The sequence below is a fragment of the Oppia nitens genome, unplaced genomic scaffold (assembly GCF_028296485.1).
Source record: "Oppia nitens isolate AA-2021 unplaced genomic scaffold, nextdenovo-longstitch-racon4-pilon3 scaffold14_pilon_pilon_pilon, whole genome shotgun sequence".
In the NCBI taxonomy this organism is placed as follows: Eukaryota; Metazoa; Arthropoda; class Arachnida; order Sarcoptiformes; family Oppiidae; genus Oppia; species Oppia nitens.
In genome coordinates, this window is record NW_026533193.1 from 462,501 (window position 1) to 490,000 (window position 27,500).

Consider the following 27,500-nt stretch of genomic DNA (forward strand, 5'->3'; position numbering starts at 1 on the left):
CTCTTTCTTTCWCTCTGTCTCTCTCTCTTTCTTTCACTCTGTCTCTCTCTCTTTCTTTCTCTCTCTCTCTCTCTCTCTCTCTCTCTCTCTCTCTCTCTCTCTCTCTCTCTCTCTCTCTCTGTCTCTCTCTTTCTTTCACTCTGTCTCTCTCTCTCTTTCTTTCTCTCTCTCTCTCTCTCTCTCTCTCTYTCTCTCTCTCTCTCTCTCTCTCTCTCTCTCTCTCTCTCTCTCTCTCTCTCTCTCTCTCTGTCTCTCTCTCTTCTTCACTCTGTCTCTCTCTCTCTTCTCTCTTGTGTCTCTCTCTCTCTCTGTCTCTCTCTTTCTTTCACTCTCTCTGTCTCTCTCTTTCTTTCACTCTGTCTCTGTCTCTCTCTGTCTCTCTTCTCTCTCTCTCTCTCTCTCTCTCTTCTAAATAAAATATTAAATGGGGGGTTAGGGTATGGGGCTATCTACAGGTACAACACCTACCTCTGCCTGAACTATACGTTCAAGTATCTGATGCAAGGTATCGTTGAGCGTACATTTGACTACCCGTTCAGAGTTTTCCCGAAACTCCAGCGCCTTTTTAACTGTAATATCCAGATTGTTGTACGTCTTTTCAGCGGCTAAATGCTACACCAAATATAACACATACCGGTGCCCAACAACAACAACAACAACAACAACGATAATAATAATTAGTATAGTAATAAAAACAAACAAATAATTTTTTGTTTTGGTTTCATATTTACAATGACATCAAACTTTGCATAAACGTCGACAACTTTTGATCGTTTGTCTACGACAGGCAGTGCCGAAACCCGACGTTCAATAAACTGGTGCAACACTAGTATGAGCGGTGTTGTCATTGTGGTTACCGCTATGTTTTCATGGGTGCCGATCATCAACTCCTTGAGCTGTTTATTCAGATAGGATGGCATTGGAAGTCTATTGTAATACTATAAATAGATAGAGAGAGCACAGGTAGGTTAATATACATATACATTATTATATGACTACTACTACTAGTAGTACTTACGTATAGGAATAGGTATTTCAAAATTCGTTTGTGTGTCAGTATGTATAATACATTTCCCGTTTCTGAATCAATAACCGGCAATCGGTGAACCTTTTTATGTATTAACAGTTTGATTGCATTGAATAGACTGTAGTAGTCATCCATGTAGTAGTAATCCCGGGGACGGGTAGGTAATCGGATAGTTAGTTAGTAATACAGTATATACAGTCCAAACAAACATAGCAAACGGTTATTATTATTGTTGTTGTTGTATAACAACCAGACAATGATAGGAACGGTAGATAAATATGCGGAAAAAATAAATAAAATTAATTAATTATAAAAAAAATTAAAAATCTAAATGTTTTGTTATATATATATATTGCTATTTGTAGTCAACTGACCTCTCATCGGGACCGATGCTGACTAGTGGCTGAACAGTGGATGACTCTTTGAGGACGTCTATTAAAATAGTAGTAATAATAATAATATAAATTAATTTTTTTTGACAATAAATTATATTTTAATTAATTTATAGATATATATATATATATATAAGTTTATATTTAGTAAGTATTGAATTATTTTCTAATATCTATTACATGTATTAGTGATTTATATATATATATATATATATAATTAAATATTATGTAATTATTAATAAGTTATATAATATATATATATATAAATAGAAAAATAAGTCATTTAGAAAATTATTTAATTATATAACTAATAATACAATTTATTATATACAGTATAATTAAATAAAAGTCTAATAATAATAATTGTTATTATTGTTGTTGTTTAAACATTATTTACAAACAATTTATTTTATTTTACTAAATCATAAATTAAACTGTAATTAATTAAATATTTACATTTAAAAATTAATGTACCGGTGTAAAATGTATTTAAATTATGTATAATACAATTTAAATAAAATTGACATATAAATTACAATTTATATAAGCTAGATAAATATATATATAATTTATATATATTTGTATGTGTATGTATGTATGCGTGTGTGTATGTGTATGTGTATGTGTATGTGTATGTGTATGTGTATGTGTATGTGTATGTGTATGTGTATGTGTATGTGTATGTGTATGTATGTGTATGTATGCGTGTGTGTGTGTATGTGTGTGTATGTTGTGTGTGTATGTGTGTGTGTATGTGTATGTGTATGTGTATGTATGTGTATGTGTATGTGTATGTGTATGTGTATGTGTATGTGTATGTGTATGTTGTGTGTGTATGTGTGTGTGTATGTGTGTGTGTATGTGTATGTGTATGTTGTGTGTGTATGTGTGTGTGTATGTGTGTGTGTATGTGTATGTGTATGTGTGTGTGTATGTTGTGTGTGTATGTGTGTGTGTATGTTGTGTGTGTATGTGTGTGTGTRTGTGTATGTGTATGTGTATGTGTATGTGTATGTGTATGTGTATGTGTATGTGTATGTGTATGTGTATGTGTATGTTGTGTGTGTATGTGTGTGTGTATGTGTGTGTGTGTAATGTAATAATATTATTATTAATATGCATTTTACTGTATCTAAGTGGCTAATAAATTTTAATAGCGTGCAAACTGTATTTAATATAATAAATATATAAATTTATATACAGTATATATATATATATAATAAATATACCATGCATAAATTATTACCATATATATCTATTTATATAGATTAGTATATATATATATAATTTGTATAAAAAATTTTACTACAATATACGTAAATACATAACCAATTATTATTATTTTTTTGTTGACTAAATTCATAGATAATTATAGCAATTATTATTATTATTGATAGTAACATACAATTATAATGTTTGTTATAATGAGTAATATACTGTATATATATATATAATTATTATAACATTTTGAAAAAAATAATATATTTTTTTATATAATATGTCTGTCTGTCTAACTGTCTGTCTGGCTGTCTGTCTAAGTGTTTGTTTGTTTGTTTGTTTGTTTGTTAGTCAACCTGTAATTAAGTGTATATTTTTTGTGTCCTATTATAATAAAAATCATCAGTAAATTTACATAAATAAAAAAAAATATTTATATTAATACTACAATTAATAGTAGAGTAATTATAATAATAATGATAATCAATTTTTTCCATCAAATATATTTTTTTGCCGTAAATTTCAAAATAATTTTTTCATAATAATAATAATAAGCTATATGTAAATTTATACGGTATATACTGTATATGTACAGTATATATATATATTATATATAAACTGCTAGACATTATCAATTGATTTAAGCGACAAAAAAATGTTCAAGGTTATCTATCTAACTTTTATATGTCTAAATGATAATTTTCATATATATATATATATATAAATTTACAGTAACTTTATATATATTAAAAAAAATTGATGTTTACATATGGCCTGTAAATGTTTATCCATAAAACTAAACTAAATATATATATATTAATAAAATGATATTTGGTTTGTATTTTAATATACACATTAAAAAATAATTTAATGCAAAAAAATATTAATAAATTTAAAAAAAAACTAAAAAATTCTTTACATAAAAATGTTTATACATTAAAAAGTTATTTAATATATCCATAATTATTTTTTTTTAAATTAAATAATTTATCTATAATATACTGTATAAATAAAAATATATATATATATTTAAATTACTTATTTTATTTTTAAAAAATATGTATAACTTATTAAACATAATAATATTTCAGTATTAATATTGATTATTCAATAATAATAACAACAACAACAATCAAACTATATATTTATGTTAAATAAAATTTGATAAAAATTTTTTTTTTTAGTTAATAAACAACCAAAAAATAAATAAAATAAAATAAATTATAATTAAACGCGTCATTGATTATGATTAACATATATTAATCAATTTAAATTTATGAGTCTATAATATTATATATATATATATATATATATATACTGTATATATATATATATATATATACTGTATATATATATATATATATATATACTGTATATATATATATATATATATACTGTATATATATATATATATATATATATTCAATAAATATTTAATTAATCTCATAAACCTACACTAAACTACACCTACAATAATAATAAAAACTAATAAAAAAAACAAAATTAATATAAATATATTTTTTTTATATATTATTCAATTAACATTCAATTTAGTCATAATTTTTATATTCAATGAATAAATATTAATAATAATAATAATAATTATTATTATTATTATTAATAAAATGACAAAAATTTTTCGTAATAATAATAATAATTAATATTATTATAAATTAAATATTAATTACTAGTGACACACACATAGACTGAATAATAATCAATTAATTACTATTAGACTTATTGTATGCAATCATCAAAAATAATAATAATAATAAAAAAACAATTAAATAATACGTAAACAAATTAAAAATCAAACAATAGTTTAGTTTATAATTAAAAATAAATTATTTGCATATATATATATATATACAGTATATATATATATAGTATATACTGTATATATATGAGGAGATAATGACTTTTAGGAAATACTGTATAATAATAATAGAGAAAAACGTTGTTTTTCGTTAAAATATAATTTAATATAAATTATTTATAATCTTCAATATGTGTCTACTTTTTACTACAACAACAACCAAAAAAAAAACTATCTATTTATACACTTATCTATCACTTTCAAAAAAAAATAAATTATATATATATACGTATATTATAAGGTTTATACACATATAAATTATAGTAGTCATAGACAAACAAAATACTGTATATATATATATATAACAAAAAATAAGTATATATACAGTATATATATATGTATAGCATATAATATATATATATATATATATATATTAAACCTTGCATTCATGTCTAAAGTCACGAAAATATGTTTGTCTACCAAAAAAAAATACAATATATATATAATTTTATATAATACCAAAAAAAACAACTAAAACTAACACAAAAAACTTATTTTTTGTTGTTGTTAAGCAAACAATTAGATATTAAAAATAATAATAATAATAATAATAATAATAATAATAATAATAATAATAATAATAATAATAATAAAGGAGGCACAGTGGTGTAGTGGTTAGTGTGTAGGGCTAGTAGAGTAATGGAGAGTAAGATCGTGAGTTCGAGCCCTGATGTGGAAAGCAATTTTTCTGAGAAAAAAAAAATTGTTTTAACTGTGCTTCCCGTCCCTGCCCAACCAACGCTGTTTAGGACGGCCAACTTAAGTAGTATGGGGAAAGCGGGGTGCTAAGTGAGGACGAGTTTCTGCCCGACCCGGGTATCGGTACTTCGGTATCGGTGCCCACCTGGGGGTACCCGCAAGGGTGCTCCCACCCGGGGGTGCCTGTAAAAAGGTGCCCCCACCCCGAAGGGACGTCCGCAAGGATGTCCCTTCACCCTTCGAGTAGTTACTCGTCCTCACACGCAATGGCCACTTTTGTTTCAAAAAAATAAAAATAAAAATCCTATTTCAACAAACACATGTTAGTGGTGAGAAATGGGTGGCAATAGACACATGTTAGTGTTGAGCTTTCTCTAGGGACCGGGACCCCGTAAAAAGGCCACAAAATATATAAATATGATTACACGTAGTCGTAGGAATAACGGGGGGTGTTCGGGAGGTACCCTCTCAAATAAATCCCGCGTTCAGCAGGTAGGCATTGACTGCTGTTCGTTAAGTATGCATCATATCCCACGCAGTGATGTGCTATGCGGGCAAAGCTGTGATGTAATGCGACCGCAGACTAGTCAACAAAATCAGACTAACCTCCAAAATGTTTCAGTTCAAGCTGGTTCTCAGCAACAACTGACCAATTTGGTTGACAAATCGCAAAAGCGCATGAGATGGACACATGAGATGAATACCTTGATAATGCGCGAATACTACAGATCAACTCGACTCGAAACAAATATGACTGATTACAGAAACCAAATATACTTAGCATTCAAACAAAAATATCCAGAACTAAATGTAACGGAACAAAGAATTGCAGACCAACGGCGATTCTTAGCAAAGAATAATAAAATATCCCCGATTGAATTACAAGAAATCAAACAACAAGTGGCACATGAACTATCATTAAATGAAACAACTGAATTAAATACCACAGTAGAAGTAGTGCCAGAAATAGAAGAGACACCTACAACAACAGATAACATAAACAATACAAATGATGAAATAAAAAGAATAACAGCAGAAAATGAACTAAAAACATCTTTAGAACAATATAAAGACTTTGAAATAGAATTCAGACCTAAATTACCAAAAATAAGAAGTGGCATTAAAACAAGATCTACTATAATAACGATAAATGATATACTTAAAGATTACATCGAAGAAAATATGTCGTTGAGCGCAATTAATACAATAACGTATTGTGCAGCAGTAGCAGTATCGAGACTCTTAGGCTACAAAATAGAACACATGTCTACAACAAAACCAAATCAAGAAAATGTAATACCTAAATGGCAAAAGCGAATAGATACACGGATAGAAGGGAAAAGAAAAATAATTGGAAGAATAACGCAAGTGTTAAATGGAATCAAATCAAAAAGACTTAACCAATCATTAAAAGATATATACCGATCATTACAGACAAAACCTGGAAAACCTGAATTTGAATCCATAATCCGAAATTACAACGACACATTAAAACAAACAGTTCAAGCACTATCACAAAGAATTAGAAGATATAAAATACAAAGCGAAAGACGAAAACAAAATACAATGTTCTATAATAACGAAAAAATGTTCTATAGAAATCAAAATAAAATAAATTCAAGCAATAATAACAATACACCACAAATAGATGAAATAGAAAACTACTGGAAAGAAATCTGGAGTAACCCAAAGGAATATAAAGAATCTAATTGGATAAATGATATTGAAGATGAAAATAAAAAAATACCACATATGACTTCAGTAAATATAATTAAAGATGACTTAACCGAAGCCCTCAATAAATCCCACAACTGGAAAAGCCCAGGACAAGACAAAATACAAAACTTCTGGTATAAACACTTTACAACAGTTCATCAACCAATGGCAATAGCAATGAATAAAATAATACAAACAGGACAAACCGATGACTTCCTCACTTCCGGAATAACATATCTACTCCCAAAAACAGAAAATACATCAGATCCCAGCAAATATAGACCAATCACTTGCCTAACAACAATGTATAAAATCCTAACATCCATAATATCAACAAAAATATATAATCATTTAAGTAACAACAACATAATAGCTGAAGAACAAAAAGGCTGTATAAAACACTCAATGGGTTGTAAAGAGCAATTAACAATAGACAATATCATAACAATAAGAGCTCGTCAAAAACATAGAAATCTTGAAATGGCATACATAGACTATAAGAAAGCATTCGATTCAGTCCCTCATAAATGGTTATTAAGAGTGTTAAAACTATATAAAATTGACAACACACTGATAAACACATTAGAAAATATGATGAAAAAATGGAATACTAAATTGTGTGTCAATACAAATAATGGAACAAAAATAAGTACAGAAATCAAAATAAATAGAGGAATATTTCAAGGAGATTCACTCAGTCCTCTGTGGTTCTGCTTAGCTATAAACCCACTGTCATCACTACTTAAAAAGCTAAAAGGCGTAAATCTAAAATCAAGTGATACAAAATATAATCTAACACATCTACTATATATGGACGACTTAAAACTATACGCCGAAAAAGAATCTGATTTAAATGCAATGCTAAAAACAACAGAAACTTTCTCCAATGATATAAATATGGAATTCGGATTAGATAAATGTGCTATAATGAAACTGAAAAAAGGAGTCTATTCTGAAAGAAATCAATACGAAACTGATAACGGATATATAAAGGCACTAGAAAATGGAGATATATATAAGTATTTAGGAATTAAGCAAATGCATAAATCTAAAATGACAGAAGTTAAAGAAGAAATAAAGAAAACATTAAACCAAAGAATAATAAAAATACTAAAATCTCAACTAAACTCAAACAACAAATTCAAAGCCATAAACACTTGGGCTATACCTGTACTGACATACTCGTTCGGAATAATAAAATGGAGTAAAACAGAACTTGAGACCATTGAAAGACATATAAGGCGACAACTTACAATGTTTGGACTACACCACCCTAGAAGTTCTGTAGCACGACTGTGTGTTAGTAGAAAGCATGGGGGTAGAGGGTTACTAAACATTGTAAGCCTTGAAGCCAAACAGCGAGAATTGCTGAGAAAATACCATCAACAAAAATGCAATGTCTCAGAGCTCCACAAAATAACATCAACACTTGATTACAACTACACACCTCTAAATCTCAGCAATAATGAACATCAAATAGAAATACAAAATGAAAAAGAAAGGATTAACACATGGGCCTCAAAAGAACTCCACGGTAGATACAGAGCAGAACTCAACCAAACACACGTAGACGAAGAAATGTCTACAAAATGGTTGAAGTACGCCGGTCTTCATGGAGAGACAGAGGGGTTCATGATGGCAATACAAGATCGAGTGATTCCGACACGAAACCATCAGAAATACATCCAAAAGCTAAATATACCAACAGACAAGTGCAGGATGTGTCATATGGAGTCCGAAACAATAGAACATATACTAAACGGGTGTAAAGTACTCACAAACACCGAGTACCTAAGCCGTCACAACCAAGTAGCCAAAATCATACATCAGGAATTGGCAATAAGATTCGGACTAATCAAAGAACCATTACCATACTATAGATACGAGCCACAAAGTGTAATGGAAAGCAACAGAGCCAAGCTCTACTGGGATAAAGAAATAAGAACAGATAAGACTGTGGCCCACAACCGCCCAGATATAGTACTAGTAGACAAACATCAAGATAAGGCATACATAATAGACATAGCGGTCCCACTAACACACAAACTACAGGACACGCATAGTGAGAAACGCCGAAAATATACAGACTTGGCCTATGAGATCAATAAGATGTGGCGCATTAAGAAAGTTGAAATCATACCTATAATCCTGTCATCAATGGCCGTAATACCGAAAAATCTGGCCCTAAGTTTGGAATCACTGGAAATCAGAAAAACTAAGATCTATGAAATGCAAAAAGCAGTGATACTTCAGAGTTGTAGAACAGTCAGAAAAGTACTAGACTTGAGTTGAGTCTAACCAGTCGTGTCTCTGCCACCAAAAGTGGCCGACACAACTGTGATCACACCGGAACAACCGTGATATACAAAAATAATAATAATAAACTAGTGATGATAATAGCAACTGTAGGGTTAATGTTACCAATAATGTAATTTTTTTTATTGGTTAAGTGTCACTTAACCGGTACTATACTGTACTTATCAAGTGGTATTAGATATCGATTAGCAATACTGTATATATATACTGTATATAAAGTATATATACAGTATATATACATAAAAAAATAAATATAATACTAATACAAACTTATAATAAAAATTGTATCTCTTTTAAGACACTTTCTCTCTAATGTAATAATAATAATAATAATAATAATAAGTGTTAGTAAATAAAAATAACAAAAAAAATATACATAAAATCAAATAGTAATTGACATTTAGTTTATTATAATAAAAGCCATAACACTATATAAACAAAAATAAAAATAAATAAATATATTTTTCTACCCCTTATAAGTGTCTAATTAATTATAATAAATATAAAAATAAAATAAAAATCATTATTAATAGTCTAAATAAAATAATCAACAACAAAAAACTTAATGCATATAACTTTACCAACAAATACCAAAAAAAATAAAATAATTAAAATTAATTAAATTTTTTTTGCACACAAAAAAACTATTTTAACAAAAATAAATATTTTTCTGATATTTATAAACTGTATATCATTTTACAGTTATTTTTCTTCACAAAAAAAATTTCTTAATAAAAAAAACATTTACACAGAAAATGTACTGTTATTTATAAATATATATATAAAATCTCATATAAAATGTCATTGAAGTTATGCCATAGACTTATACTATATATATATATATATATATATATACTGTATATATATATGAGTGCCAAACAAAATGACATGACATGAGAAATAAGTTATTATATATATATATATATATATATAAACTATAAAAATATATATAAATATAACTTATATTAAATGTTTATCTATTATATAGCAAATGTAATATATATTTGTCTGGTATTTATGTTTTGCGGTTATATATACAGTATATATATATATATTATTATTGTTAAGGACAGGTAGTTAGTGACACACTAAAAATACATATACAATATATATATAATACTAGAAAAATATTGATACACAACAACTACAACAACAGTAGCAATAAAACTAATATTAAATGTAATAATAATAATAATAATAATATTTTATATATATATCTATATATAAATATATATATATATATCTATATATACTTCTCCAGGTTTCCAGTTTATGTTCCTCCAGTTCCTCCATCTTAACCAATGGTGACTTATAATATGTACGCAAAATGTTTATAAAGTCGGTTATGGTTAGCATACCGACAAACTCTTGCCTATGACTTTCCCATAGGGGCGCCGCCCGGACACCTATAAAACAAACCAAACAAACAATATATATATTATAATTTTAAAAAAATGATATAATTTTTTAATATATATATTCATATCATATACTGTATATTATAGTAACATACAAAAAATTAGACAATATATATATATATATATATAAATTATATCTATATTGTATTGTATAAATGTTTTTTAAGTTTACATACAGGATATTCACAAAGTTGTAATAAATTAAATAATAGTAATATTAATAATAATAATAATAATGTTGTTATTTGAATATAAATATTGCTATACTAATGTATTATTCATTGATTTTTTAGTATTTTAGATATTTTAGTTTTATTTATCATTATTTATTTATTTTTTTTGTTGTTGTAACACACAAAAAAATCAATTTGTTTCATATAATAGTATCTATGTGTGTATAATGTTTAATATATTTATGTTTTATTACAACAAATTTTGTTATATGACACAAACAAACATACATATATACATACAAACACACACACAACACACACACACACATATATATAAACATATATATATAAATATACATACATACATACATACATACATAAACACATACATTCACACACACATACGCACATACATACACACGTACATACACACATACATACAAACACACACATATATATATAAAAAGATACACACATACATATATACATAGACATACACACATAAACTATATACAGTAACACACATACATACATACACACACACACACACACACACACACACACACACACAAACACACACACTAGAAAATAATATTAATATATAAATCATAGATAAATTATATATATATATATATATTATGTTTTACAACAAAAAATAATTATTACAATATACAGTATTTATTATTTATGTAAATATACTAGCTTTAAAAACCAATATAAATAAATTAAAATAAAATAAATAACTAACTAAAATGTATGTAAATTTAACACAAACACACACAACAAAAAAACATTAATAAATTTAAATATATATTTTAAAAAGATTAAATTTACTGATAGTATAAATATTTAATTAATTATTTATTTATTTTTTGCCTAATTTGCAACTAAATTAAAATTTCTATTTTAAAGTAGGATTTTTTGCTTTGAATATATTTTATATTAAGTTTTTTTTTCAAGTTTTTTATTATCACAGTTGTATAGTACTGTTGTATGCAATTAAAACTCAATTATCTAAACTATAGATCTAAACACAAAAAAAAATTTATTTTTTAGACACAAAAAGATTAAAAATTTAAATATATTAAAAATAAAATGAAAATTTAATTTAAAAAATGCGCTTGATAATCTTATTAACAATAACAACAATAAAATTGTATATAATATATAACTTATAATATAATATATACAGTATATATATATATATATATATATATATATATATATATATATATATATATATATATTGAATATAAAATTTAATTTAATAACAAAAATAAAATTTAATTTAATAACAACAACAACAAAAAATCTTATATCAAAATATATACATATATATAGTATTTTATATATATATTATATACAGTATATACTGTATAAAAACTACTCTATTGTTATTAATTTAAAATATAGTGTATATATTATATATACATAAAGTACTGTATATTCAATAAACCTTTTATATATATATATATATATAGCTTATTGAAAAAAACTAAAAAAATTTCATCTTAAAAACTCAAGTATCTCTCTCTCTCAACTCAAACACACACACACTCACTCACTCACCCACTCATTCACTTCACTCACTATCTAAACGAGTCATTCATAAAAAAAATAAAATATAATAATTTCAAAAACACATATGAGTTTAGCCTAAAAAAATGCATTTAAAAAAATAACAAAATAAATAAATAAATTCAACACAAAAAACCCCTTAAAAAATATCTATTCAATACATTATTTTAATTAATAACAAGTGTTTGTGTGTATTTGATATATAAAATAATTATTTAAAAAATAAATAAAAATAAAATAATTTCAATCTTTAACAACAATAACAAGTACTACTACTACTACTACTACTACTAAAACTAATTATGCATTAATAGTATAATTAAACTAAAAGTTTATTATATAGATAATAAAATATTAATATTTTATAAACTAAAAAAAATATTAGCTGTAGTTGTTATAGGTTTATGATAAGTCTATGTCTATGTATGTATGTGTTTATGTATGTGTTTGTCTATGTGTGTGTGTGTGTATGTGTGTGTGTGTGTATGTGTGTGTGTGTATGTGTGTGTGTGTGTATGTATGTGTTTGTCTATGTGTGTGGGCGTGTATGTCTGTCTATGTGTGTGTCTATAATAGTAATGCTTAATTAAACACACAAACAAATACACACACACACACACTATTAAAAAAAATATTAAAGCTATTGTTTGTATGTATCTATGTGTGTGTATGTGTGTGTGTGTATGTGTGTGTGTGTGTATGTGTCTGTCTATGTCTATGTGTGTATGTATGTGTAGGTCTATGTCTATGTGTGTATGTATGTGTCTGTCTATGTGCGTATGTGTAAGTGTAGGTCTATGTGTATGTGTGTATGTATGTGTCTGTCTGTGTGTGTGTGTGTGTGTGTAGGTCTATGTCTATGTGTGTATGTATGTGTCTATCTATGTGTGTGTGTGTATGTGTAGGTCTATGTCTATGTCTATGTGTGTATGTATGTGTCTGTCTATATGTGTGTGTGTGTATGTGTAGGTCTATGTTTATGTGTGTATGTATGTGTCTGTCTATGTGTGTGTGTGTGTATGTGTAGGTCTATGTCTATGTGTGTATGTATGTGTCTGTCTATGTGTGTGTGTATGTGTAGGTCTATGTCTATGTGTGTATGTATGTGTCTGTCTATGTGTGTGTGTGTGTGTGTGTGTGTGTATGTGTAGGTCTATGTATATGTGTGTATGTGTGTGTGTGTGTGTGTGTGTAGGTCTATGTGTATGTATGTATATGTGTGTCTGTAGTGGTGGTGTCGGTATACTAATATAACCAAAAAAACAAACTGACCATTGCTTAGGAGGGCAAAGAAGGCTTTCTTGACGACCAGTTGTGTGTCAAAGACGACTAATTTGGCACTGACTGGGATCAGGTCATAGCAGCGATAAAATTTGAAAAACTTTACGTAAATTAAGTTTTCGTTTTCTGTTATTTAAAAAAAAAATCAAAAAAAAACAAACAAACAAAATTAATATTTATTTTCAAAAAAAATATAATTAAAATTTAAATAAAATAACCTAGATAACTTACCAATTTCATCGAAATCAAATCTATCACAGATAGGCTCTCCTGAACCAAATAACTATTGAAATCAAATAAAATAAAAATATTAATATTAATTAATTATTTATTTATAATATTTAATTTATATATATAGCAATCAATAATCAATTGTTGCATAATAATAATAATACTGTACTAAATATTTATGTATCATTTTTTTATTTTTATTACAACAATTATTATTATGCAATAATGATAATAATTATTTCATAATATATATATAAAAATAATATAATAAAATCGTAATATATTATTACAGGAAATTAAATTATTTCAAGTTCATTATCATAGAAATATATATATACAATATAAATATATATATATATATATAAATAAATAATTATAATTATATTTTTGATTAAATTAAATTATTCAACAACAATAACAACGACAATAAAAATCTCTACAAAATAATAATAATAATAATAAATAGATTAATTATTTTTGATATATATTTATATATATATATATACATAAAAATATATATATTTGCTAAAATAATTTTTCAATTAATAATGAAATAACTATTTAATTATATATAATGTAATCTCACAATAATTGTTATAAATATAATAATCAATATTAATGTGTAATATCTTTTTTAAAAAAAAAATAATAATTAATGATAATATGGTTTTAATTTTAATATAAAAGTTTTCTTTTCATATAATGATATAAATATTGTAATATATATATATGAAAATTACAATAAAAATAATATAAATCACAGAATATTCTTATGTTTATATGATGTAAATCATTAAACATTTATTTTTTTTACTAAAATTTTATTAAATCTAATAAACAATAAAATATTTTCTAATACTTGTTATAGTTATAAAGCTATTATAAATATATATATATATAAATTAAACAAATTTTAAATATATAAAAAAATTAAAGTAAATATACGTTATATATATACAGTACAATTAGATATTAATAAATATTTTCTAATGTAAATATTTGCAATTTTGTTTATAAAAATAAATAGATTATTTTTAAATCGACAAAAAATTAAATATTTTTATTATCTATTTTTTAAAACAAATAATATCATATATATATATATATATATATATATATATTATAGTAATGCTAAATTAAACACACAAACAGTATTTAAAAAAATATTATAGCTATTGTGTGTGTGTGTGTTTGTATGTATGAATGTGTATGTATATATGTGTATGTGTATGTGTATGTGTATGTGTATATGTATGTGTATATGTAAGTGTATATGTATGTGTATATGTATGTGTATATGTATATGTATGTGTGTGTATATGTGTATGTGTATGTGTATGTGTATGTGTATGTGTATGTGTATGTGTATGTGTATGTGTATGTGTATGTGTATGTGTATGTGTATGTATATATGTGTATATGTATGTGTATATGTATGTGTATATGTATGTGTATATGTATGTGTATATGTATGTGTATATGTATGTATAAATACACTGTGTACAATATATAATACAAGTAAATCAAATAAAATTAAAAAATACTAACAAAAAAAAATATTTAAAAAAAAAATATTTGCATGCTAAAAAATATATGTTTATTTTATTATTAAAAAATCAAACAAACAAACAAAAATCATCAAGCTCATTTACCACAGTTGATTGGGCTTTTAGGAATCGTCGCCTCAATTTACGGACCGCCACTTGCATAGCGGTCATAACCCGAGTAGTAGTCAAAGTTATTGCGGGTGTGGGGTATAGGGGTTAGGGTGTAGGAGATGGTGGAGGACTGGGATTAAAAAATATATCCAAACACAGACACACACAAACAAAATTTATCAATGTCAAATATATTTGTGCGATGATGATAAATTAATTATATTTAGTATATATATATATATTTATTATATATATATGTATGTGTAGAGGGGGTGGGGGGTTAAACTATATAACCCATTGCCTACCCCAACAAAAAAAATTGAACCCACAAACACACACACACATAAATGTCAGGGTCACTTTACTATATATATATATATATATTATATTATATCCATTTAATTTTTTATTTAAATAAAACAAACATTATCATCAACAACAACAATTATTATTATTATATATATATATATTGCAATAATATATTATATATATATATATATATATATTAAACGTATATATATATAAGTAGTCAACAACAATAACAACAATAATAATAATAATTTACATGTTACACAAAATTTTAATAATATATATAACTATTTTTTTTATTTTAAAAATAAATTTTAATATATATATATATATAAAATCAACAAGCAACAATCTCATCACAGTAATCTATCTATATATAAATAAATATATATATTTATATATATATATATATATATATATATACAATATATTTCAGATCAATAGATGTTATTTTATTTTAATTTTTTTATATGTGTATATATTTTTTCATCTCTCTCTCTTTATATATATATATATATATTTATTTATATATATCTATATATATATATATATATATATATATTCAATGACACCAAAGTGAGAGAGAGAGAGAGAGAGAGAGAGTGACTGAAAATAGTTAAAATAATAATAATAATACTTTAATATTATTATAGTAGTAGTAATACTACTACTACTACTTTATATATATATATACATATAGTATATATATATATTACTATATATATATATATATAACTATATATATATATAATTGATTGGTACTAGGCGCATGGCAAAAATTATCCACATATAATAAACATGTGTATATCAATCAATTACGCTATTATATAATATACATAAAAAATATACATGCTACATTTTCATAAATGTCAAAATCAAATGTATCAAGATAATCTATATATCCTATATATATATATATATATAGTAAAAATTATTAATTTATATATTAGTATTTTTTTAAAAAAAAGTATCACTAATAAAATTTTTAATTTTTTAAACTTATTTTTAGCTATATTTACTATAGAATTTTACATTTTTAAAAAAATGTTGTATGTATAAAATTTTTTTTGTAGTATGTTTATAAAACAATAGAGGTCGATACAGTAGCTAAAAAAATTTTAACAAAAAAATTAATTATATATTTATAAAACTATTCAACAATGTATGAAAATATTTTTCAATATGAGAATATTCTAACTATATATATATATTTATAACTAATTTTACATAAAAATATTAATTTTTAAAGTTTTAAAAAAACTATAGAAATATGTTTACAATAAAAATAATTTGCTTAATAATAATAAATAAATAAAACAATATAATATAAAAATAAACAAGCATAATAAATGCAAAAATAACATGTGATATGTGCTAGGTCATTCAACTATTTATAAATTTGTACATGCAATAATAATAATCATAATAACTATTGTATGTATTATATAAACTATAAATTACTATTATATAATAATAATATATTTGTTATATAATATACAATCGATAATTAATTTCTATGATATAATTATAAAAAAAAAATAAAATACTTATATAATCATACTATTAGTTATTAATACTACTATTACTACTACTATTACAGTATTACATATACTACTACTACTACTACTAATAATAATAATAATAATTTTGATAATAATAATAATAATAATGATAACAATACTTACAAAAAAGTTATCATAATATTTGCTGTCAATTGAACTAATAATTGAATCAATAGACATATTTTTAAAAACTAATAAATTAATAATTTTTGACCAATTAGCTAGATTAAAATAAATAAAAAATAACTATAATTATTATGATAAATAGTTTTTAAAAATTTTTTTTTAAGGCTATTTAATAAATAAATATTTTACACACACACACACACACATTAATTTAACATCAAAAAAAAACACAATTAAAAAAAATTAATAAATAGTTGATTATTTACACTAATAGTTATATAATAATAATAATTATTATTATTAGATTATTATATCTCACATGATTTTTTTATATCAAAAAAAAATTTGATAAAAACACTATTATTGACATAAAAACTGTGTTAAAAGTACAGTATATATACAGTACTGTAAATTTTTTTTTTAGGGAAAAATACAAACAATTTATTTTTGTAGATTATATATATATTTAATTAAATATACACTATATTTTTTCAAATGCACTTAAAACTTAAAGTCCAATAGTTTATCAAAAAAAAATAAATAAATATCATAAATATATATATACAGTATAACTGATATCATAACTAATAAATGCAAAATAAAAATATATATATAATAATGTCATAATAATAATAATAATAATAATAATAATACTGTAATTTACTGATCATTAATGATAATGAATTTATATTTTTGTATTAATAAAATAATAAAATAAAATATACTTTTTTAAAAACACATTAATACTGTATATTGTAAATATTGAGTGAAACAAAACAAAAATTATACTAAAAATAAAAATTATTAAATATATTACTAAAATAATCGATAATAATACTAAAAATAAAAATAAAACAAATATAATATCCATACATATAATGTATGAAATAATAAAAAATAATAAATTTATTTATATATATACGTAATTTTATATACTATTAAATTCAACAAAAAATACAGTATATATGATATTAATAACATTAATGTAAACAATATTTTTATTTTTATTTTTGTTATTTAATGCATATATATCATCTCCTAATAAATTATCATGGTTATTTGTTAAGTGACTAAATAATAAAAAAAAATAATAAATTCAAAATATTTCAAAAATTTGATTAATTAATTAATAATAATTTTTTTTTTAAAAATAAATTAATTAACTTTTAAAAATCACATGTTATTTTGTAAAAAATATTTTTATGACATTAATTATTTAGCATCAATCAGCAAGTTAATTAGTTTTATTTTTTAAAATTATTTTTAAATAATTAAATCAATCAAATATTTGTCAACAAAATATTTGTTTGTAATTTTTCATAAAAACAACATCTATCATGTAATGTAAATTTATTTAATTTAATAAATATATATATATTAAAAATGTCAATTCAATGGTTAAACAATCACTATTTAAATAAGCATGAAATATATATATATATACTTTATATATAATTATTGATTGACTAAATTATAATAAAATATCTAATACACACATATACAGACACATACATACACACACATACATACACATACACATACACATACACATACACATACACATACATACACATACATACACATACACATACACATTCACATACACATACACATACACATACACATACACATACACATACACATACACATACACATACACATAGACACACATACACATACACATACACATACACATACACATACACATACACATACACATACACATACACATACACATACACATACACATACAAATACACATACACATACACATAGATACACATAGATACACATACACATACACATACACATACACATACACATACACATACACATACACATACACATACACATACACATACACATACACATACACATACACATACACATACACATACACACACACACACACACACACACACACACACACACATACATACACACAATTGTCTAGACATTAATATAGTTGTGTTTTTTCAAAAAACATGAAATTTAAATCCCAAAATAAATTTAATACAAAAAAATAAATTTGAATAACTTAATTAAAATTAATAATAATAATCATATTTAGTAGACAATTATCATATTATTATTTTAAACTAATAAATAAAATATTAAATTTTTATATATACTGTATATGTTATGTTTAAAAATAAAACACTTTAAACTAAACTAAATAATTAACTAAAATAGTTATTTAAAAAAATTAAAAATTAAAATATTAATAACTATTATTATAATATACAAACCTTAGAGCCTTTAGTAGTCTCGGCACCGGCAGCTATGGAATGGGAACGTCCTCTGAATATATCCATCATACGGGAGACAGCACCGGCCGATCCACTTGAACCGCTACGACTACGCGGACGGCCAGCACTACCGCTGACACTGTCAGCCCTGAACGGACTGTCCAATAGAAACGGATCGAAATGGTTGGGCGTTACCGGACATGAGCTTTGTTTATGATTATTGCTGCCGTTATTATTATTATTACCACTACCGCCACCCCCGCCGCCGCCGCCCAATAGGTTATTCTTGAGCACAGTTATCATTGACGATGTCTTTTTGCCGCCGCCGCCGCCACTACTAGAGCTGCGATGACTATCGGATGTACTGCGCGGCCGAAACGAGTCCAGAAAACTGCTGGACGACGGACTGATACGCTGTCGGCCGACATACTGATGGCACTCATCCTCGCTTTGCCGCCGATTGGCCAGTCGGCCACTGACGCCACCACCGCTGCTGCCCGTCGGTGTTGTAGACAAACCGCTTATCAGTGCCGAGTGGCGGACGTGCGGTGACAGTGATATCGGATGCGACGGTCCGCTCAGTGATCGCATACGCTGTTTGATGCCAACACCACTACCGCCGCTGCCGATAACGTCCAGATGTTCGTCGGGTGTCTGCAATGACAGTGACCGCTGCTGCTGCTGTTGAGCTGATCCGGCCATTATAACGGGTGCACTATTGGGTCCGGCGTCACAATCTTCGGTAATTATACGCGGTATCGATAGTGTCGGCTCCTATAGTGTTAACAAACAAATTAGATATTAATATAATAATAATAATATTAATACTAATACTAATAATAATATTAATACTAATAATAATAATAATATTAATACTAATAATAATAATAATAATATTAATACTAATAATAATAATAATATTAATACTAATAATAATAATAATATTAATACTAATAATAATAATAATATTAATACTAATAATAATATTAATACTAATAATAATAATAATATTAATACTAATAATAATTTTAATACTAATAATAATATTAATATTAATACTAATAATAATATTAATACTAATAATAATAATACTACTAATAATAATAATAATAATAATAATAATAATAATAATAATAATAATAATACTAATAATAATAAACTTAATTTTAGTTATAATAGTAATTACTTTTTTTCTTTTAATTAATTGTTAACTTTTTAAAAAAAAAACTAATTTCAATATTATTTTTACTATTTAACAGTTTGAATGTTTTTATTATTATTTTGTGCAATAATTATATATGTTTGCACCATGTTAATTTTTGTTTAGATTTTTTTTTATCTAGATACAATTAATAATAATAATATATTTATTAGCAATTACTAATACATAATATTACATTATCACTTATATTATAATATGATATTTTTTATATTAATATAAGTCAATGAAAATAATAATATTAATATTAACAATATTATTGTAGGATTTATTTTTAATTACTAATATTTATCACTTTTATTACTAATTTCTAATATATTTTTTCACAAAACAAAAATAATAATCAATAATGAGTTATTAATATTAATAAAATAAACTTTTTTTTAAAATAAATTATTATTATTTATTTTTATTAGGAATTAATCATTTAATATACACTCATATTAATCAACATGGTAATTTACTGGTAAGTTTAAATATAATATATTTTTAAAATATATATATAAACAAAAAAAAATAAATGATTTAACTTAAAACAAAAAAAATCAATTAACAAATTAATACGTATTTAATAATAAATTTAATAAATTATTAGTAATAATACTAATAATAATTTTCTGATAAATATACAACAAAAAATTCTCAACAATATCACACAAAAAAAATTTATTTGTAAAGTAAAACAAATATTAATAGATATATCAAATAATTCAATAAAAATAAATACAAATAATTAAACAAACAATAGCTATAGTGTATAAACTTAAGCCGTTATCTATATGATAGGGAAATATTATTATTATTTTGTGAGATTAGTTTACAGTTAAATCTAATTAATTTAAAGCTAAAAGATATCATAATTTATAAATTATAAAATATTATATATATATATAATTTTATATATGATTTCTATCTCTATAGTGTATATATAAATTCATATAAATACTGTATTATTGTTATAGTTATAAAGTATTGATATAAAAAGTATTGTATAAACATTTACATTACTTGTTTGTAAAGTTTTATAACATATATAATACTTTATTAACTTAATATTATTAAGTGTATGTATGTATCTGTGTGTATGTGTGTGTGAGTATGTTTGTATGTATCTGTATGTATGTGTGTATATATGTTTGTGTGTATATATGTTTGTATGTATGTATGTATGTATGTATGTATGTATGTATGTATGTATGTATGTATGTATGTATGTATGTATGTATGTATGTATGTATGTATGTATGTATGTATGTATGTATGTATGTATGTATGTATGTATGTATGTATGTATGTATGTATGTATGTATGTATGTATGTATGTATGTATGTATGTATGTATGTATGTATGTATGTATGTATGTATGTATGTATGTATGTATGTATGTATGTATGTATGTATGTATGTATGTATGTATGTATGTATGTATGTATGTATGTATGTATGTATGTATGTATGTATGTATGTATGTATGTATGTATGTATGTATGTATGTATGTATGTATGTATGTATGTATGTATGTATGTATGTATGTATGTATGTATGTATGTATGTATGTATGTATGTATGTATGTATATATGTGTGTATATGTGTGTGTGTATATGTTTATGTGTGTATATGTGTATATGTGTATCTGTGCGTGTATGTGTGTGTATTTGTATATATGTGTATGTGTATATGTATGTGTGTGTTAGTATGTATATGTGTATATGTGTATGTGTGCGTGTATGTGTGTGTATGTGTATTTGTATGTATGTGTATATGTGCGTGTATATGTGCGTGTATGTGTGTGTATATGTATGTGTATGTGTGTGTATGTGTATTATAATAGTAAATCAAATCATAAAAAATATTATTAATAAAAAAATTAACAATTTTTAACTAATGGATTAATACAGTTAAAATAATTATTATTACAAAAATCTAACTAAAATGTTATTAACTTTTATAATAATAATAATAATAATAACAATAGTTTTATTTAAAAAAAAATAAATCACAAAAATATTAATATCTTTACAATTACTATTAAAATCAAATATAAAAATATAATAAAATTTTGTATAAAACTAAACTAACAAATTAAAAAAATTAAATAAAATAATTATAAAAAAAAAATTCAAATAACAGCAGCAATTAAATTGCAGTAAATTTGTTTTTTTAAAATAAAATTAATTAATTTTATTTAAACCACTCATTAATTATAGAGTTTTAATTGAATTGAATTTAATTAAAATAAAAATATTTTTTTCAGTGGAAAACCTTTGCAATTATATATAAATTTTATAATTTTTTTACACAAAAATGCAATATTACTAGCAATTTAATTATCAAATTTAATTTAATTTTTATTATTAACTTGATCATATAAATTACACACACACATACACATACACAAATTTTTTAGGTTTTAAATTAAATATTTAAATTTACAAAAATAAAATCAAATTAATAGTCAAAATAAACAGAAATACAGGTTTTATAATCATTTTATATCAATATTTGATTTTTTTTAATAAAGATAAACTCAAATAAAAATATTGTACCTTGATATTTTTTTTTATATAGATATTAGTATTAGAAAATTAGGTACAATATTGATATTAATGGTGTAAAAAAATAGACAATACTTTGTAAAAATAATTTATTTACAATTGATTGGGTTAAACCAAATAAAAATAACAATAGATATGAAAAATTAATTGKTTTTTTGTGTTTACTTGTATGTATGAGTGTGTATGTGTATGTATGTGTGTATGTGTGTATGTATGTGTATGTGTATGTGTATGTGTATGTGTATGTGTATGTGTATGTGTATGTGTATGTGTATGTGTATGTGTATGTGTATGTGTATGTGTGTATGTGTATGTGTATGTGTATGTGTATGTGTATGTGTATGTATGTGTGTGTGTATGTGTGTATGTATGTATGTGTATGTGTGTATGTGTGTATGTATGTATGTGTGTGTGTGTATGTGTGTATGTATGTATGTGTATGTGTGTATGTATGTATGTGTATGTGTGTATGTGTTTGATTTTGACCCGACTATTATTGTATAATGAAAATAAATCACTAAAAATAAAAGCACTTTTATTTTTGTTCAATCAATATGTATAAACAATTTATTTTGATATCTGTATATATATATATACATTATATACTGTATTGATACAATATATATTCATTATAAATCATTTAAATAGCATCCAACTACCAACATAATTAAAATAAATAAATAATAAAAAAATAAACAAATAAAATATAAATTATTTTTTATATATGTTATAAATTACGGTATTGTTGACTAATTAAACAAACAAAAAATAATAGTTTCATTCAATACAATACATATACAATAATGAAAGAAAATAATATTAATTAATTTAATTAAATAGACAAAAAAAACTTTTATATATCTATTCTAATAAAAATAAATATCTAACAAATAATAACTGTTTTTTATATTTATAAAAATAAGTTAATTAATTGGAAATATCTATCATTTAAATCTAGATAATTAACAAAACAAACATATACTGTAATACTTTAATTTTTAAATTAAATACTAAAAACTAAATCTAATTTATAATTTACAAAAAAAACAAATAAATATATTATGTATTATTAGAGAGGTATCAAATAAATCTCAAAAAAATAACTAAAATAAAAACCGTAACCAAACCGTAAACAATTTAACAACAAATCAGTAACAAAATAGCTATTTATTAAATACCTTTATTTTAATTTAAAGAAAAAATAAAATAAGTTAAATATCAAACCTAAAAAATGTAATTAAAAAAATTAGTTGAATTAATTGTAATTAGCAATTAAATTAAACTATCATAAAACACCCGGGTATTTATTATATATACCCTATATATATAAATAATAGATAATTAAACCCTAAATGTGCTGTACATAAAAATACAGTACTTATATTATGTAAATTTATATTAAAATACTTTATTTTTAACTAATAATCGGTTAAGTAATTAATTATTACTAAACATATGACATTAATATATGCATATAATACACATACAAATATTTATTATAATATAAATAATGTGAATTTGATTAAAAATTRAYTCAATATTTTAAATGTCRAGTACWAAACACACATATAAACATACATACACATATATATACAGTATATACACACACATACACACACAATATTTTAAATGTCAAGTACTAAACACATACACACACATATATACACATACACATACACATACACATACACATACACATACACATACACATACACATACACATACACATACACATACACATACACATACACATACACATACACATACACATACACATACACATACACACAGTACTGTAAAATTAATAATAAATAATATGCAAATAAGTAAATAATTTATGTGTTAAATAATAATATAGTTTTTTGTGTGGAAAAAACAAACAAATAATATTAATAAAAAAAACTTTTGACATAATATTAAATATATTAATATTAATAAATTTATTATATATTATCTAAAAATTATATATATTCATAAATTAATAAATTGAAATTGAAGTAGTTGTAATCTAATAAAATTATAAATAAATCTTTATATTATTAGATATTGTATAATAATAGACAAATATTTATTTTTATTAGATATTTTTAACACAAAAGTTATATAATTTACAATATATATACTTATAATATATATATATATATATAAGTAAACATAATATATGTGAAATATTGTACTTTAGTTAATAATAATATAATTTATATATATATTAAATGTTTAATATATTAAATCATTATGAATAGAGAGAGAGAGAGAGAGAGAGAGAGATTAAAAAATATTATAATAATTATTTTTTTTAGTTTTTAAATTTACAATGGTAATTTAAAATTATTTATTTTTTAAATATAAAATCTAAAATTACCTCAACATCACTAATTGAAAATATTAATTCCTCCTCACGTATTTGATAACAGGTCATTTTTATTAAAAATATTTTTAATTAATTAATTAATTAATTAAATATTTAATTTATTTCAAAAAAAAATAACTGGAAATTTGTTGTTGTTTTTTAAATTATTATTACAAACATTATATATAAATATTTTTAAAAAAATTAAAAATCGTATAAATTGTTATTGTTAATATTGTAAATAATAATAATAATAATTATTATTATTATTTAAAAACATGATTATAAGTAACACACATATATAGAAAAATTATTTGTATTGTAATACACATAATAATAATAATAATAATAATTGTAATTTATAATTTGAGCTGTATAATAATTATTATGTTTTTTACAACAACAACATCAAAAATATTATCTAGGTAAATTTTCTATGTTGTTTTTTTTGATATATAATTTTCTATAGTAAAAGGAATGTACATAGTCATTTAATAATAATAATAATAATTATTATTATTTAAAAAAAAAATAATAATTAAATAATTAAAATTAAATTAAAATTACACTAATATTAATCATAATGTTTAACTACACAAAAAAAACACACACACATATATATAATAAAAATTATTATTATTATTATTACTAGAAAAATATTTTCAACAAATTATATATATATRTGATTTTTTAATATAATATATATATATATATTATATTTCCAAAAAACACACCATATGTTTATGATGCTGATGATGATTAAGCAAACCTCAACAAAATAAATATATATAAAACATATTATTTAAATTTATATATATATATATATATATACATTCAAAAACATACACAAAAAAATGTATATTAAATTATATAWATATATATATTTGTTGTCTAAACTACAGTATTATATATATATATTATATTAAAAAATATTTAATATGAAATGTGATTAGAAAATTCAAAAACAAAAAATAACAAAAATTATAATATATTTTTGTTTCTCTAATTTCAAATGTTTTAAAAAACTAATTAGATTTTCGTCTCACATATCTATAAAATATTTTGTTTAAAAAAAATAAAATATTAAATCACAAATGTTTTTAAATTATTTTTTTTGTGAAATATATATTCAGTATATATATATAACGTTTTTTAGTATATATATATATATATATATATAATAGTGGTTAATGTTATTAAAGTCATATGTTTTATCGTATAATTTATTAACGATATATATATATATATATATATATATATATATTATGTATGTATGTGTGTCTATGTGTTAGTATTATGTATGTATGTGTATGTATATGTGTTAATATTAATGTGTAATGTATTTGAAAACATTGAAACAAATATATATATATATATATAAATTTATTTTATTTTCAAGGTTTTCAAGTTTAGTTTTTTTTAAGCGACATATCATACATAATAATAATATACAATATATTTAGTAAATACTATATATATATATATAAACATATATACATGTATTCAATAATATCAACATTTATCATAGCTTAAATAGTTATTGT

At 22.8% G+C, this 27,500-nt stretch overlaps 1 protein-coding gene across 5 annotated transcripts in view; it reads right to left on the reverse strand.

The window, feature by feature from the left end:
* Positions 1-27,500, reverse strand: part of LOC128961556 (5'-AMP-activated protein kinase subunit gamma-2-like) — a 62,104-nt gene that overhangs the window by 1,161 nt on the left and 33,443 nt on the right. For 4 of the 5 annotated variants that reach the window (XM_054307817.1, XM_054307809.1, XM_054307840.1 and 1 more), the window contains 8 exons: positions 19,830-20,603; positions 13,926-13,977; positions 13,686-13,820; positions 10,498-10,650; positions 1,402-1,459; positions 1,019-1,145; positions 732-938; positions 469-612 (listed from right to left, as the gene is read on the reverse strand). In XM_054307817.1, coding sequence (XP_054163792.1) covers positions 469-612; positions 732-938; positions 1,019-1,145; positions 1,402-1,459; positions 10,498-10,650; positions 13,686-13,820; positions 13,926-13,977; positions 19,830-20,603 — 1,650 coding nt within the window. Of the gene's footprint in view, positions 1-468; positions 613-731; positions 939-1,018; positions 1,146-1,401; positions 1,460-10,497; positions 10,651-13,685; positions 13,821-13,925; positions 13,978-19,829; positions 20,604-25,968; positions 26,037-27,500 lie in introns of those variants that run through there. The other variant, XM_054307824.1, reaches the window with a different exon arrangement.